We start from the raw sequence: 18,262 nt of genomic DNA, 5'->3' as shown, positions 1-18,262 counted from the left end.
TTCTCTTTGAACCTTATCAAGCACCGGATGTTACTCAAGTCAAAACCCTGACTCCACCACAAAAGTTAACTCCTGAATAGAGATTTGACCCTAACTTAAGTACCACTACCTTGTGGAGTCGATGTGGGATAAAAAATTAATACGGAGTAACATAATTACAGATTCCTAGTCAGAACAAATGGACAAATAAGTTAGCACACAAAGTCACAACTGAAACAAAATTATTGTTTTTTTTAATAACTTGTTGCATTTGTCGCATCTAAATATAATAGAAAATGTTTTTATTTATTTATTTTTAAAGTACGTAGCTCTGACCAAGTGCTTGGTAGAAGTTGTTATATGGAGTAGGTGATGATCTAAGTACATAAGAGATGCCCTATTTATACTAAAGTTTAAAGTCCATAATAACTTATAACAAGTGGTTTTGATGTTGTGGGTTTTGGTTGGCTCCCGTGATTGATTGGTCAGACAACACATTAGAGCATTCATACTAATTAGGTTTTTACACTATTTTTAAGAAGGTCATGTAGGATAAAGGAGATGAAATAGAGGAAGAGGATAAAAAAAAAATTAAAAACAAGCTGAATACTGTAGGCGAAAAATTATATATATATATATATATATATATATATATATATATATATATATATATATATATATATATAAACTAAATTTTTACGCGCCCAGAAACCTTTTCTTTTATCTCACCTTGTGGACCCCATAAAAATTTAACTTTGCAGGAGAAAAAAACATAGAAAAAACCTTCCTTCTCATCCATCACAAAATCATATATTAGTTTTTTCTTTCTCAAAAATTGAGAAAAACAACAGATGTGGTTGCTCTTAGTGTTTTTAGACGGTTATGTCAACTTGTGTCAACAATGTTACAGGTGTAGGTCAATTGAATTAATTCTTGTATAGCAAGTTGAGGTGACTATACATTTTCTTAAATATCCAAGTTAATTCATGTCTTTCCAACCCAATTGTTATATCATGAACCAAGATCCATCTTAGAAGATAGAGCTAGTGTATAATAACAAAGTTTAAGGTAACAATGTGTTAGTGGTACATTTGCTATTAGCAAATCATTGATGATTTATGTGTTTTTTTTTTTTTTTTTTTTTTTTTGGTCACACTTGTGTGAGACTATCTTACGAATTCTTATCCGTGAGACGGGTCGAGTAACAAAATGACATCGTTTGCAACTTTTTCCGTTAACAACGGTAGATGACAAATTATGTTATGATCCACGTAACAACCTCTCACGTTATTCAATTTCGTTTTATGCACATTGAAGTATCATTATTACATCACCACTACAATATCATTATAATTCGGGATAAGGGTCAAATAGACCCTCAATCTATACTAAAATGTGCAATTAAACCTTTGAACTTTAAAAAACTCCAATTAACCTCTTGAACTCCAAAAACATAAGCAAATAGCCACCTTTACCTATTTTTACATGTTCTTTACATTTTATATTATATATATTTTTTTAAATTAATAAAAATATTTTAACACCATTAATATTTTTTATCGATGTCGTAATAGTCGTCGTTGTTGACCTGTCTGAAGCTGTCGCTATTTACCTACTACCGTCGCCTTCTTCCAAATCTGAAAGAAGGCAGCGACAACCTTCTTCCAGACGTGATGTTCTTCTTCAAAATTTGGAAGAAGGTGGCGTATGTGATCTTCTTCCAAACCTGGAAGAAAGCTAATACTGTCTTCCAGGTTTGGAAGAAGGCAGTGACACCCTTCTTCCAAACCTAGAAAAAGGTCACGTCGGCTAGCCTTCTTCCAGATTTGGAAGAAGGCAACGTCGACCTTCTTCCAAATATGGAAGAAGCCACCAGCGACATTTTTCCAGACTTGGAAGAAGGCCGCGGTGTTTTTTCCCAAAAAAAAAAAATGAAAAGTGGTAGTGTCTGCGAATGACTGACGGTGGCCGAGCAGTAGGCACTTACGGTGAGGCGCCGATGGTGGACGACAAACGAACCAAATATGGGATATATATATATTTTTCATTTTAATTTGATTATTATTATTATTACTAATTAAAAATAAAATTTAATACAATATATCATTTTAAATAAATATGTTGAAGCCACATCAGCTTAGAAGATCTAATCATCAAGTAATTTACTGGTTGCTTGAAGGTAACCTACAAAATAACCTAATTGCACTTTATTTGTAAGTTTTAGGGTTTGATTGGAGCCTTTTGAAGTTGAAGAGTTTAATGGCACAAATCAATATAGTTAGAAGGCTTATTTGACCCTTAACCCTTATAATTCAAATACATTTTCATTTAACAATATACACTCAATATGTAAAACATGCTATTCAGTTGTATTTTATACACAATGTAGATTTATTACAACACTACTAAAGTATTATTATTCTTCAATTATTCAACTACGATTTCATTTGAAAATATACACTCAATATGTGAGCTATGCTATTTAATTTCATTTTATACACATGGTAAACTGTAGTTTTATTGCAGCAGCATCAAAGTATCATTATAAGTAAATTACACTTTTATTTAATATATTTACAATATGTAAGACTTGCTATTCAGTTTCATTTTATGTACAATATAATTTCATTACGGCACCACTAACAAACGTGCAGGGCCATTGTAGTCATTTTGAATCCAGTGCAAAACTGATATGAAAAGTGAAAACCAGCGAACGAGTCAATGGACGAAAACACTGAAAATCTGTCAGTCTGTCAGAACCAACTCCATTCAATCATAGTTCATCCCAAACTCCGATCTCTCTCTCCCTCCATCTAGAGAGAGAAAATCTTTCGCCCAGAGACCTCGCCGGATTTCTCTCCCCGTCCTCGAAACATATTTCTCAACGTAGCCGGTAGCCCTAAAGCTTATACGGACACTAAACTCTGGCACTGTGTTAAAGGTTTGTATCAAGTTTCGAACTCTGTGACAGCGAGGGGGAATTAGGGTTCTACAAGGTGGGGGATTCGCTGGAGAATTTTGGATCGGAGGGAGTTTCGGGACCGGAATCGACTATGCTGAAGGAGGACTTGTCTATGGAGATTGATCCTCCGTTAAGGGAGAACCTTGCTACCGCCGAGGATTGGCGGAGGGCGCTCAACCAGGTCGTCCCCGCGGTTGTCGTGATCCGGACCACAGCTTGCCGAGCTTTCGACACCGAGTCTGCCAGTGCCGGCTACGCAACAGGCTTTGTTGTGGATAAGCGCCGGGGAATTATACTCACTAACAGACATGTTGTTAAACCTGGTGATTGATGCATATATAGATATATACCGTTTCTATTTTAGCTACAAACATTTGTTTTCCTGCAACTAAAGGGGAAAGCTGAGTGTCAGTTTGGTAAATGCATTTCTTTTTAGTGGGGAATACTGATGTTTTATGATCACTTACGTTTTAGGACCTGTGGTCGCTGAAGCAATGTTTGTGAACCGTGAAGAAATCCCTGTCTATCCAATATATAGAGACCCTGTGAGTTTCCACACCTGTGCTTTTATTACATACATGATACATCCTTGGTGAATTTATCTGGTATGTTTTATTCCTTTGAGTATTTCCTCAAGTTCTGAAAGGTGCAGATTGAGAGTTAAATGAAAATGTTGACTATTTTCTAAAAAAGTTAGGAAATGTGAGTTCTTGCTATCCCAGAATATGAGATGGGCAGGGGTGTGGTGTTATAACAGTTGTTGAATATCTAGAGTTAGCAGTTAGGAGTTAGACCACCACAACTCAAGTCTAAATGTCATTATGCTGAGAAAAGATCCAAATTTAGTTATGTAGCTCCTGTATGCTGGGAGTTCTGAAAGTCAAGGTTACAAATATTTTGTGATGAAATCACTGACAAACCCAATTTAGTGTGAATCTGTTATCTAACAGAAATAACAGTATTGGATAATGTGGGTCCTGACTCGTTTGAGTGCTGCAAAATGTTATTGATTTGTCAATGGGAGTGAGTTTGGCAAATTATTAGCTAAGCCATGATGTACCTCAATAGGTATGCCATGGCAATGATGTTTAGATTGCTTATCACTAATGTTCATATTTTACTACAACAGTGGTTATAATGTTCAGATTTTATTACATTGATGTTTATGTTGTTAGTTATAATCTGAACATTATTGTATTAGAATCATAATTTTGTTGTTACGTAATCCAAACATCATAATAGGGCATATGTAGATACATATGTTATAGCGAATCCAATAAGGCTGATCGAGTTCAAGGAGCTAAAATCTGTGGGCTTGAGAACTCATCAAACTTGAGCTCATTTATTCATTTATTATAACTCTATGTATACAACATAAGTTGCAAAGATACACTTAGTTATTTTGAAAATTTATTCTATTTGAAACAAAAATCCATCTAAAATACTTGCTTTCTTAATTACTACTCCATTTGTTGGAGAGATAGTTACTACCTCTGCTTATCAAGAATATAGTTCATTTCTTGACTGGTGGAGGGACTGCAAAACTGCAATGCTAAACAACTAGCTAGGTGGCGTTGTTGGAGAGATAGTTACTACCTCTGCTTATCAAGAATATAGTTCATTTCTTGACTGGTGGAGGGACTGCAAAACTGCAATGCTAAACAACTAGCTAGGTGGCGTTGAAGAAAATATTATGTTGGTTGTTGAAGCCTCTACAATTGTTTTTCAGTAGCCTGGTTTGCTATGCACTTTGATCCTTGCATAAATATGCTTAATGCTTCACACTCTCATCACTCATTTTGCTGATGTGAATAACCTGTTGATCTTTTTCCTAGGTTCATGATTTTGGTTTTTTTCGATATGATCCTGGTGCAATACAATTTCTGAACTATGAAGAGATTCCTCTCGCTCCTGATGCAGCATGTGTAGGACTGGAAATCAGGGTGGTTGGGAATGATAGTGGAGAGAAGGTAATTATCATCAGAGTGTATATGTTTTTTCTCCAGTTTTATTTTCATAATTCCTGATGGTATTGATGTGTAGAAAGCAATAGTAAAAAACAGACACAGATTAATTGAGTTGGAGAAGCAGGAAAGATATGGTAGAAAAATAAAAGAAAATATGAAGTGTACATTCGATGTGCCTTTCTTGTGTAATGTGATGATCAGTTTGTCTGCCTTTTTGAGCGGGTCCTGTAGATTTGTTGGATGTTGGCCAATTCAGCATTTTCTCTTTTACTTGGTAGGTAGAAGTTTTTATGGTCCTTTGTAGTGGAGCTTTTGTTTCCTACACTGGTTTGTATTGCTTGGAGGTAGGCTGGAACAAGATAGGATCACAGTATTTTGCCTACAAGATTGAATGCTTAGCTATTACCAGAATGCAGAAAAGTTAGGCTTATTGTATACAAGAATATGAGTGAATTCACTTAATTTTATATGTATCATGGTACTATTAAACCCTTTTGCTGGGTACAAGGTGCTGGTTACTTATTTTCACAGAATGTGCGTCTGCATTTACTGGCTTCTTAAGTCCAAGTTTTGGAATCCTGTTCACAAGACACAAATTGCTGTATAATTTTCCTTGTTGAAGTATCAAAGTTCTTCTGTCTTTCCTGATAGAACCATGCAGCTGAGGCCTTCTTCTTCTTCTTTTAAATAATAAAATGTCCTGTATGACCATTCTTTTGTTTAAAACTGACATTTTTTTTAAAAAATAATTAAATGTCCTGTATCACCATTCTTTTGTTTAAAACTGACATTGTGTTTTGTGTTGTGAATTTACAGGTATCTATTTTGGCTGGCACCCTTGCTCGTTTAGATAGAGATGCTCCACATTACAAGAAGTATGCTCTCTTTTAACGTTCTCTCTCTCTCACACACTCTTTTTTTTCTGAAGTGATTATGCTGAAAAATGATGATTCTGGACTGCTTTTTAATATAAAGCTTCACAAGACTTCTTCTTCTGTTTAGGGGTGGCGATTTTTTGGTATTGTTTGCCATCTTCTCAAAATCTGATCCATCCATGATACATTTAAAAATTTATTATTTTGATAAAATATACATATAGAATTAAGAAGAGAATTAATTGGATAGTAATATTTGCTTTAAATAAATCCCAGTGAGTTGTAGTTTTGTAAGCTTTGAAATTTATAAGATTTAATTGTGGCATGCTGTAGTTTTGATGTAAAGGTCTTATGAATAAAGGTTAATGATTTGGATGCAAATGGTCTTTTGTAACTTATGATTCAGCACTTTGATTTGCCTGGGTATTCCCTCTCTCATATCCTCATTTCTTTGATTAATCAACTTAAGATTGTGTGGTTCATTTATTGAGGAAGCTTTATTTTCTGTTTTATAGTAATGCATGCATAGGGCATCATGTCTTTTGGCTGAAGATCTTTAACTTATCCCCTACCCCAATGTTAAAAATGGACAAAAAGAGTAGAGTTCAAGTAAATTCAAGTTGCTTATTTATTTTTATCCATGACGATATTATCTAAATTTTCTTCCATAGTTTACTTTTTTAATGATGATTTTACTTTTGGCTGCAGGGATGGTTACAATGACTTCAATACCTTCTATATGCAAGTGAGGATAATGATCTTACTAACCTTATTCTTGGGCTGTAATTGGTGATCAGGTGTCTCACCCACTTGAGATGGTAATCTTAACCTTCTGTTTTGTTACTTATCCACAGGCTGCATCTGGGACAAAAGGGGGTTCAAGTGGCTCTCCTGTAATTGACTGGCAGGGCAGAGCAGTTGCTTTGAATGCTGGGAGCAAGTCATCAAGTGCATCTGCATTTTTCCTCCCTTTAGAGCGAGTAAGAACATATTTTTGTATATGTTAATGGTTCTGTGTTTCTGATAACACAAAAAAATGTAGCTTTGTGATTCCATTTTCTATCAGATTTGTGATTCTTACATAGGTCGAATTAAAATATAATATTGATTCGCACTACAATTTTCTGCTGACATGCAATGCATTCAACTCTTTTCCACCTTTACATACTTGTTGGAGCCATACAGTTGATTTTTAATAAAGTTGCTTGAATTTGCCCATCAGTATGACATTCACATGGTTTTAGGTTGTAAGGGCTTTAAAATTTTTGCAAGAAGGAAGAGATTCTGCAAACAAATGGGAGGCAGTCACTATTCCACGTGGTACGCTTCAGGTCCGTTAGTTTGCATCCTTTTGAAGCTTTCATGCTCTTTATTCTTATTGTCTAAACTGAAATGTGAAATACTGGCTGGAGTATTAAGTATACTTAATTTGATGACAGTTTAAATCACTCTTCTGCCTCAGAGAGTAAACAATCACATTCTTGGGACATTTGGTTCATTTTCAGATTTAATATTAAATATTCATTAGGCATTTTCAAGGCCTTCCAGGATATTGGATATAGGGGTTTTGCTGGTTTAGATATCCTTTAGAAGCATTGGATGTTAATAAGTAGTTGAGATGCTTTATAAATGCTTGGTTATAGAATTTCAAATAAAATTCATCTTTTGGAGTTTAGGTCAAACATTCCTTGATATTCTTTCATATCCAAAGGTCAATGGCATTTGCAATTTGTTTTTTATTCTGTGTCAATGTGACTAGATTTATTGCAGTGTAATACTGCTCCCTCCTGGCTCCCTTGGCCTGTTAATGGTATGATTCAGGTTTGTATATTTGTGTCATAGGTGACATTTGTCCATAAAGGATTTGACGAGACCCGCCGTCTTGGTCTTCGAAGTGAAACAGAACAGGTATTTGGGGCTGTTGTTTTCAAGTTTCTTTATGCACCTCAAGTTAATAAATTAATCATGTTGCTGTTACTAAACAGTTGGTGCGCAATTCATCTCCACCGGGTGAAACTGGAATGCTTGTTGTTGATTCTGTGGTATGTCATCCTTGGTGTTTTTTAAAAGCATATATCTTGGTTTTTGTTTACCACTGTTTATTAGAGATTTGGGTTTATTTCAGGTGCCTGGTGGTCCAGCTTATAATCACTTAGAGCCAGGTGATGTTCTTGTTTGCATGAATGGGAAGGTCAGTTTGCACTCTATCTTTTGGGACACATTACCTTTATGAAAGAATTACATATACGCAATGTGCATGATGAGCTTTTAATGCAATGCATATTGCATTGAGTTGGTTGTTTAAGTGCACCGGGTTCAGTGTTTTTGTCAGATCAGAACCAGATTTCTTTGTTGTTTGTTGTCTGTCTTTTAGTGTTTGAATAGCTTTAATCATATTGCTAGCAGATATTGGAAAACTGTACATTTCCTTGTCTACAGATGTTTAGGAGCCATTTTAGGTCTGTCAGATACTCAGATGAAAGTTGAATGTTGCATGCAAACTATTCTCATGTAGAGCGCAGAACCTGCATTTTATCATTTTGAGCCGCATGACATCTAAAGTTGAAATTGTAGATAGTGCTTTCAAATGCTTAAGATCAAAGTACATGCTATAATTTTTATTTTATAAATATAAAATTACTCAATAATGTTTATTGGCAATTTGGCAGAGAACATCCTTGCTTTCAACACCACACTTTTCCACCTCTTTTTTCCTTAAACATCTAAACTTCTTGTTAAACGACCAGTGTTCTGTTCTGTAACTTAATTCTACAAAATCACTGCTGGAACCATAATGGGTTAGAATCCTACCATTGGATATGCTAATTTCAAGCTGTATTTGATAAAACCATCTGCATCAATTGCCTGCCCCAACCTCTGGTGGTTTCAACTGTTGTTTTCCAATTTAATTTCTTTGACAGTAAGACATTGCTTGAATAGTTCTGTTTTATTTTGTTAGGTTTGGGTGTGTTTTATTTTCTTAGGTGATTGGATAAGTCTTCATATATATATATATATATATATATATATATATATATTTATTTATTTATTTATTTATTATCACAGTATTTAATTTCACTTGCAAACTTCGATTGCAGGTGATTACACAATTCCTCAAGATGGAAACTCTACTTGACGAGAGTGTTGGAAAGATAGTTGAACTTCAAATTGAAAGAGGCGGTGTCTCATCGACCATTGCTTTGATGGTGAGTTTATAATTCTGCATGGTTAATCACCATGAGATTTTACTTCTGGTGATTAGCTACTCCATGCCTCCTTTTTTGTATGGGTTAATTTGTGCGCAATTTAAGGAAATATAGTTCAAATAGCGTTAGTTTCTTATGTAGGTGGTCGTATATTCTTTAGATAGTCTCTATCTATGCAACTTCTTTGTTTAGCTTATATGTAAGTTTTTTTCTGAGGTTTATTCTTGTGCTATATCAATCCAAACCAGTGACTTATTCATTCAATTAATTTCAGGTTCAGGATTTGCACTCAATAACTCCTGATTTCTTCTTGGAAGTTAGTGGTGCAGTGATACACCCCCTTTCTTATCAACAGGTTTGTAATATTTATCAGCTCTTAAAAAAGATAGGTATGTATTGTGCCTGAACAAAAGGGTAGGGTGGTATAATATATATTATACTCCGTATGTAGCAACTTCTTCTACTCCACATTTGAATGGCTGAAGTTGCCTATGGTTGGGCACTATTTGGTTGACCTGTACCCATATGAAATGAAATTTTGAGTGTTGAATTAGTGTGGATTCGGGTTGAAAATTTAAAACCAAACTTTGTTCAGTCAATGTAGGATTTAGGTCTTTCAAATTAGTCCAAACATTAAAGAATTTGTCATTTGTATACATATGAATATATAATATTGCATTGTGTCAAAATCTGATAACTGATAAGTCATTTGTCCAATTTCCAATATCTGATTGAGGATCAAAGCTGTGTCCCACAAGATCATCTTCCAAGCTTCTTTCTCTTTTATAACATGAACAACAATATGAAAATGCACAAGATATAGTTTTCTCCATGTTATGTGCCCAATGAAGGTGATATGTGAAACCTGCAAATGGAGAACAGAACAGACTGCTTAGTGCCTACACCTCTCATAGCTACTGTTACCCATCATCCTGATTTCTGTGTTCTGGACTTTTAGAAATTTTTAGCTGTCCACCGTTGATGAAAATAGCAATTGAAACATCTGTCTGTTTAATAGAAACTTATCTTATGTCACCACTGGGCACTGACAAGTGCACTTATTTTGTTTTTTTAAGAAACTGAATCCAATTGTCACCCCTTTGTATTACTAGTTTACTACAGCTCTCAACCCCACCCCCCACCTCCAAAAAAACAGAAAAATTACTAAAGTTGTTGGAAAGGTGGGTCATTAATGTTACTTATCATTGTGAATAATTTCTGACTTTTCCCCCCTCCTTGGTGCAGGCTAGAAATTTCCGTTTTCACTGTGGCCTTGTCTATGTCGCAGAACCAGGGTTTGTCTTTAACTTCCATACATGCTTCTGGGTTATAAAAATATTTATTGATGCAATTTTTACATTTTGTTTGGAGGAGTAACTTATAACCTGTTTCCTATTGCAATAATTCCAATTCCAGATATATGCTCTTTAGAGCTGGAGTTCCTCGCCATTCTATCATTAAGAAATTTGCTGGTGAAGACATATCAAAGCTTGAGGACTTATTATCTGTCCTCTCCAAGTTATCTAGGGGTTCAAGAGTTCCATTGGAGTACATAAGCTATGCAGATCGTCACCGGAGAAAGGTAATTGCGGTGCCATTTAGATCCTATTTGTGTCCTAAATTGACATTGCTTTACTATTACTTCCTATTGCCTGACTTGTGAAACTTTTTTGTATTGGTGCAGTCTGTATTAGTCACAGTTGACCGCCATGAGTGGTATGCCCCCCCTCAGATATACACCCGTGATGACAGTTCTGGATTATGGATAGCTAAGCCAGCTCTACAACCTGACTCTGCTCTCCTTTCTGACATAAGTCCTGTCAAACAAGATCCATTGAGTCATTCTGTGTGTTCTGCTGCTGTTGAGGTTAGTCCAATGGACCACGTGCCTCAACATGTTAGCCAAGAGTCAATGGATGGTGTAACACATATGGAAACTAGTTGTGAAGTCATTGCTGAGGGACCACGGTCTCAGGATGATCTTGATTCTGGAACAAAGAAAAGAAAGGTGGAAGAAAACTCATCTGCTGATGGAACTATTATAGCTGATTGTCCCTTACATGAGCATAGGGAAGAAAGATTGGAGGAGTCGGGAACTCTAGGGGATGCAGTTGTTAGGGACTATCAAGGCGCTGCAACAGAGGCAGCTAATGCCTCAGTTGCTGAGCGTGTGATTGAACCCACTCTTGTTATGTTTGAGGTAATTATTTGAAGATTCTGTGTATTTCTCTTTTTGTGTTCTTTTGAAGTGGGACCAATCTTTTACGTGAATGAAAGCTACACAAAAAAATGCAAAATTGCAAACCAAATTGAGGTTATGGTTGGGAGTGTTCAACCTCAGTTGGTCTTGGGAGGTGTGCTTACTTGCCTCCTGCCCCTATTTTACCTTCTTTGGGGATCAATAAAATGGCTGCTTTGTTAAAAAGACATGCGCACTTTGTTAAAAATACACTCACACAAAAAGAGAATGCTTAACTACTTTTGCCATGGTTTGCATCTTTCTTCCCCACTGTGGAAGAGTGGTTACTTGGAAGATCGTTTGTGCAGTAGTTGCACCTCCTGGAAATAGCTTTGTTTTGTGTTGAAGCTCTTTTCATATGATCACTATGTATTATTCTTCACCTTAAGGTGCCATGCAAATAATACTGATAGGAATGTGGATATTTGAAGTTGGATTCAATTTATTGCTAAGAAGTGGAAAACAAGGTAGATGTTGAAGTGTAATAGGTGTTGTTCCAATGCTGTAGTTGTTATGTTGGCAGTGCCATTTTTACCATGTTGCTGTAAACTGTAAAGATCTATGTTTCGTGGAGGTTATGGAGTTGGGGTATTCATGTTGGATATTTGTACATACCACGGTACTGTATTGAGGTATGCTACCTGGGCTTGGTTATCCATGTTGGATACAGTTATCTGTCAAACACGGCTATGCCTGATTTTTGATAGATTTGAGTTGGAGGATCATGTGAACTATGAAGTACACATTTTCCACTCGATGCATGTCTGACACTCACATGGATCCTTGATACTGTCTTTTACACATATGGAATGGTCAAATTCTTTATCCTTCAACTGCCCTGTAATTCAAAAATGCATATTAAAATTTATGTATGTTTGATGTTGCATCTCTTTCTCAATGCATGAACCTATCAATAATTTTGAGTGTATCATGTACTGTTCAGGTATTTAAGTTTAAGCATAGTAAAATCTAGAAAGACTCCAAATTCCCTGTGATGTCATTGTAGTTGACTGTTAGTTTTGATGTTTAGGACTTCTGTTAATTTAATTTCTAAGTTGACTATTTTCTGGTGTGAAAATTGTAGGTTCATGTGCCATCATCATGTATGCTGGATGGTGTCCACTCACAACATTTCTTTGGAACTGGTGTGATTGTATATCACTCTCAAAGTATGGGCTTGGTTGCTGTAGATAAGAACACTGTTGCAGTGTCAGTTTCTGATGTCATGCTGTCATTTGCTGCTTTTCCTATTGAAATTCCTGGGGAGGTAACTTTGTTTAATCATTACGCTTGTGAAACATAAATGTTTATTGTAAAGCAGCTTATTTTTTTTAACAGGTAGTCTTCCTTGATCCTGTACACAACTTTGCTCTTGTTGCATATGACCCTTCTGCCCTTGGACCTGTTGGTTATTCTGCAGTTCATGCTGCTGAACTTCTTCCAGGTGAAACTCACAATTTTCCTTAGTTATGTGTGTTTAAACACAATTTTCGTCATAGTTCCCTGTTACATATTTGGAGTAAATGACTTGCTTGCATTTTGTGGATACTTTTGAATGTCTATATGCATAGCTTGAAAGATGGCAATGCTTACAGATTTACTTCTGGCAGTACCCTTTTGATGGGACATTAAGAAAATTTTTCCACTCAAGCTTTTTAATCGTTGACTTTTTGCTGAAACAATTGTTAAAGAAAGCATTAAGTTTACTGATTGCATGTCAAAGAGGGTAAAAAAAAGTGAGTTTACAAATCCCAGGTTTGTTTTAAGGGCAGTTCTCAATTAGTTTTAATACAAAAAGGAAAATGTTGAATTATAAAGTTATTAGTTGATAATTGCTATTCTCTGGATCTCTGGTATCCTCAAATAAACAAAGAAAAGGAGCAGTGGATTAACTCCTTAACTGATACCATAATTGGTATGTACTGCCTGTTAGCACCTTCACCAGAAAAAAAGGATGATCTATCACCCTATTTGAGGATTAGCTATAGGTTGTTAGCTGATTGTATTAACTGATTTGACTAGCTAACATTAGTTATTTGTACAATGATTAGCTGTTCATAAGAAGATGGTAGGTATAATTAGTCATTAATAGCTATTAGATGTTTGAATTTATAAAATGGCATATAAGGACATAAGTATATTTTATTGTTGTCGAGTATTCTTTTCAATAATTTATTTTTGCATATCTATTTTATAAAAATATATTTTAAAAAATAAATTTTATATAAAGTGTGGGTATTTATTTATAAATAAAGTGGTAGGACTGTCCCTTTTTTAGACTCCCAAAAGCTCTTCTGGGATAAAATAGCTAATTTAAAAGCTGTTTACCAAACACAAAAATTAGGCCAAATAGCTAAAAGTTGTTCATTTAGTTGCTTATCAAATGGGCTTATGTCCTGTTTATGCCATGACAGTGTTGCACTGTATTTTTGTGCTAATTAGCTAATTTAAAAGCTGTTTACCAAACACAAAAATTAGGTCAAATAGCTAAAATCTGTTCTTTTAGTTGCTTATCAAACAGGGCCTATGTGCTGTTTATGCCATGAGAGGCCATGAGAGTGTTTCACTATGTTTTTGTGCTAATTAGCGTCACATTGAAAAAAATAAAATTAAAAATAATCTGATATTAATTGTTTGACCTCAAAACAAAATTAGTAATCTCTTCTATGTGAGTAAATCATAAATTGAATATGGTATTTTACGGTGATCACATGTTTATAAGCATTGTTTCAGAACAGAGTATTTTATCCAAAATGTTGTCTTTTACTCTAACTCATTGGTTGTAAACAGAACCCTCACTTCGTCGTGGAGATTCAGTGTCACTTGTGGGATTGAGCAGAAGCCTGCAGGCAACATCTAGGAAATCAATTGTCACAAATCCTTGCGCTGCCCTGAATATTGGATCAGCTGATTGTCCACGGTATAGAGCAATAAATATGGAAGTCATTGAGCTTGACACTGGTATGTTAGAGTCAACCTTAAGCATTCTGATCTGATTTTTTTTTATCTTTTTTCTTTTTTTCCTGTTGTCTGGAGCATTTTTCTCACCTTTAGAAAATTTCCATGGTATTATCCTTGCTGTTTCAGATTTTGGTACTACATTTTCTGGCGTGCTGACTGATGAGCGTGGAAGGGTTCAAGCCATATGGGGAAGCTTTTCGACTCAGGTTGGTATACTTAACTATCTATCAAAAAAGCCAAATAAATTAATAAAAAGTGCATGTTCTGTTTACTCATGAGCTACTCTTTTATATAAGTTTTAATGGATGTATCTGCATTTCCAGCTCAAGTATGGTTGTAGTTCATCTGAAGATCATCAATTTGTCCGTGGACTTCCAATTTATGCGATAAGTAACGTTCTTGACAAAATCATTTCTGGTGGTAATGGGCCTCCTCTTCTTATAAATGGTGTCAAAAGGCCTATGCCACTTGTGAGAATATTAGAAGTTGAACTTTATCCTACTTTGCTTTCCAAAGCCCGCAATTTTGGATTAAGTGATGCTTGGATACAGGTGAGCTGCTTTTGGCAAGGTTTTTATTTTTTATTTTTTTTATTATTGCTTGTAATTGCTTTCTCCTTTCCTGCTTATCTGATGTATTCTTTACTCTGTATAATGATGTCAAAAGGTGTGTGCAGGCAGACAAATTCACACACCCTTGACTTTAACTAAATATGTGATGATTTTTTTAAATTTAATTTAATTTTTTTGAAAGGGGGGTGGGGGTGCACATATGGTCAGAGCCAGTATTGTACCCTGGTGGTTCAAACTGCAGATATTTGCTGTATGTTTAGTTGAGTTTTACATTATACATGGTAGGCATATATTTAGCATGATATTAGGGATTGATGTGCATAATCTTAGGGATTGAGTTCCAATCCCTACCATAGTATATATTTCTTGTATAGTATGTGTATTCCTTAGTCTGAGAAGTATGAAATATACAGAGTTCTCCTTTTCACAAGTTTTATAAGGCCATACTGCAAATTGCAAAATGAATATATAGTTAAATACTTGATATTCTTGTCCTTGATGTTTGTAGGAACCTTTTAATTTTCAGAAGATGTAATTCTTGATTAAATTGTTTACCTGAGTGTGATATTCTTCTTTGGAGTGAGTATTTAGAATACCATGTGTTTTCACGTTTGCCAATCTGAAAAATTAAATTGACGTATTAATAATGCTAGTGAACAAATCTTGTGCTTTTCCTTCCAATTACTACTGCTTTGCAATTTGTCAAATTCACCAGCATTTCTAAAGTTTTTTCATTACCCTTTGATTTATTGTATTAGGCCCTTGTGAAAAAGGATCCTATTAGACGGCAGGTTTTGAGAGTCAAAAGTTGTTTTGCTGGCTCAAAGGCCGTAAATTTATTAGAACAAGGTGACATGGTTTTAGCCATCAACAAGGAGCCAGTTACCTGCTTCCGTGACATTGAAGATGCTTGCCAAGCATTAGATCGATGTGAAAACAGTGATGGCAAATTGTGCATGACCATATTTCGTCAGGTTGGCAAATATGGCCATTCATTTCTCTCTACTTAGACCCACATTATTTGCTCTCAGCTACTGAGGTCATTCTTGTACTGTATTCCTCAGAAAATTGTTATTGTCTGTTAGGGGCATGAAATTGAACTCGTTGTGGGAACAGATGTGAGGGATGGGAATGGAACCACCCATGGAATAAATTGGTGTGGGTGTATTGTCCAAGATCCTCACGCTGCAGTCCGTGCACTTGGATTTCTTCCCGACGAAGGCCATGGAGTATATGTGACAAGGTCAGGATTTTAAGTTCCCAAGTAACCGACATACAATATTCATATGAACTACCCGACATCCTCAGATTAGCTTATGATATTGTTGAAAATTGAGTAAACTAATAGCATACCAGTGGAAAAGAACCCATGAAAGTGGGGATGTGAAAAAGTTGATTTTTTAAGCTTAAAACATAGAGGCTGATTAGCTTATGACGAATTTCAAACTTTCAGGTGGTGTCATGGGAGTCCCGCTCATCGGTATGGTCTATACGCACTTCAATGGATTGTTGAAATTAATGGGAAACCAACTCCTAATTTGGAGGCTTTTCTTGAGGTCACCAAGGTATGCCAATCCCAATTAGTTTTTTCATTTTTATTTTTTACCCATGGATATATATATTTGCAAAACACTAGAGAATTATCTCTGTGAAAACAAGCTCGGAGCTATACTGGACATCTCTCTTGTAGTCGTTTTATATTCCTAGTAAATTTAATGGGAACTACTATTATTAGTAATGATGTTGCAACCTTATTTTGATAACAAAAATTGTTATCAGGGATTAGAGCACGAAGAATTTGTTCGCGTAAGAACAGTACACTTGAATGGGAAGCCTCGAGTGCTCACTTTGAAGCAAGATTTACACTACTGGCCAACATGGGAACTGAGATTTGATCCCAAAACTGCTATGTGGCGACGCAAGATTATCAAGGCATTGGACACTGCTGTAATATGAAACTTTCTGGCTTTCAGCTAGAGGCTAGAGCTTTTGTCCAGGTTTGCTTTAAGCGAGCAGTAGAATTAGAGACTGCCTCTCATTTGTTGAACAACCCGTATGCTATATATTTGTTTCCTGGTAGCCCATAGTCGGACATATAATGGAGTACTTTTATTTATATCTATACATGGGGTCATAGTGGGTAAGTTTATAGATTTGGGTTCAACTGCTTCTTCATATGGCAAAACATCTTACGGACTATATATACACACTAGCAATTCGGTTTAAATAATAAGTGGAAATTACATATAATTTGCAGTCTATTTTTCTTATACTGTGATCCTTCTTCTGGGTACCTCATTTTTGTGATTATGAACATGACAGTGGATTTTCAGGTTGGCAATTGCTTAGCTTTAAGAGGAAAAAATCGGAATAGAAGCATAAATAACATTCAGTGCGATCACTAATTGTAAGAAATCCTGAATCGTTGTTCTATTTAGTTGAAAAATACAAGTCTTAATTTATACAAACAAGAAGATTGATTATAGGGACGAGAATTATATAATCAGGGAAAGTAAATAAAAAGATAACTAAATTAGGTAAGAATAAATTCAATATCGCTAATTACAGATACTAAAATATACAAGTCCATCTTCGTAAGGATGTTCGCAATCTGTTTCTTTGTTGGAATGTAGTTGAGTATAATGGTCCACGAATTCACCTTCTCATAAATGAAGTGCCTGTCTATTTTAACGTGCTTTGTTCTATCGTGATGAACCGGGTTCTTAGCAATGCTGATGGCAGCATGTTGACACTTAAATTTTGATAAATATTAATTATTTATCAATATTAGTATATTTGAATATATTTGAAATATTTTAGATAATATTGATATTATCTAATTTGTTTAATTTGTTAATATCAAAAGAATTTGAGCTTATCAAAACTCTCTATCCTACCGCTATAAATAGGGCCTTTCATTTCTATGTAATCACACATCCTAGGAAAAATTATTGAAAGAACTCTGAAACTTAGAGATCACAATAAAAATGTGATCCTGAAAGTAAAATCCCCACCTCCATAATGATCATGCCTACGTCTATTGATCCAAACTTCCATTGAGGATCAAGCCATTTGAACCCGAAGGCCCTTCAAGAAGAACAAGCTATATATACAAGCCCTTCTTTGAAGATCAAGCCACTTGAAACCCGGAGGTCCTTCAATGGTGGAGTGTTCAAGGCATCCAATTGAAGAATCAGAGGAAATCCAGAGATCTTGTACCCACACCGCATTAATACTTGACATGTAATCGGAATTTTGAATATTAAATATATATTCAATTTTCTTTGTTCACACCCTCACATATACCTAATGCCAGTGCACGGTATTATGATTCTCCACTATTGTGACAACTAACTGTTTTTTGCTGCGCCAAGTGACTAGATTTCCCCATACGTAGGTACAGTAACCACTAATCGATTATCTATCAGTCAACTCTCCAGCCCAATTAGAATCCGTGTAGTCTTTTAGATCTCAGTTGTCATGTTTTCTGAAGTGCAACCC

The 18,262-nt window shown here is 35.4% G+C and overlaps 1 protein-coding gene across 1 annotated transcript; it reads left to right on the top strand.

Moving 5' to 3' along the window:
• Positions 1–2,712: 2,712 nt before the first annotated feature.
• LOC109177809 (protease Do-like 7) lies at positions 2,713–17,017 on the top strand. The gene is made up of 24 exons (XM_019327278.1): positions 2,713–3,264; positions 3,416–3,486; positions 4,777–4,911; positions 5,725–5,783; positions 6,492–6,528; positions 6,638–6,763; positions 7,028–7,114; positions 7,626–7,691; positions 7,769–7,825; positions 7,909–7,974; positions 8,882–8,989; positions 9,264–9,344; positions 10,235–10,284; positions 10,406–10,571; positions 10,674–11,189; positions 12,313–12,495; positions 12,567–12,672; positions 14,019–14,189; positions 14,316–14,395; positions 14,513–14,740; positions 15,520–15,735; positions 15,847–16,004; positions 16,215–16,326; positions 16,541–17,017. The coding sequence occupies exons 1-24, from the start codon at positions 3,033–3,035 to the stop codon at positions 16,715–16,717; spliced, it is 3,288 nt and encodes a 1,095-aa protein (XP_019182823.1). The 5' UTR covers positions 2,713–3,032; the 3' UTR covers positions 16,718–17,017.
• Positions 17,018–18,262: the final 1,245 nt, after the last annotated feature.

This window comes from Ipomoea nil, unplaced genomic scaffold, assembly GCF_001879475.1.
Source record: "Ipomoea nil cultivar Tokyo-kokei standard unplaced genomic scaffold, Asagao_1.1 scaffold0805, whole genome shotgun sequence".
In the NCBI taxonomy this organism is placed as follows: Eukaryota; Viridiplantae; Streptophyta; class Magnoliopsida; order Solanales; family Convolvulaceae; genus Ipomoea; species Ipomoea nil.
The sequence above is the reverse complement of the archived record's forward strand: the minus strand, read 5'-3'. Positions and strand labels throughout refer to the sequence as shown.

Coding starts and splice junctions, on each gene's coding strand:
- LOC109177809 (XM_019327278.1), top strand. CDS start 3,033: ATGCTGAAGGAGGACTTGTCTATGGAGATTGATCCTCCGTTAAGGGAG. Junction 3,265..3,415: donor CAGACATGTTGTTAAACCTG/GTGATTGATGCA, acceptor CTTACGTTTTAG/GACCTGTGGTCGCTGAAGCA. Junction 3,487..4,776: donor ATCCAATATATAGAGACCCT/GTGAGTTTCCAC, acceptor TCTTTTTCCTAG/GTTCATGATTTTGGTTTTTT.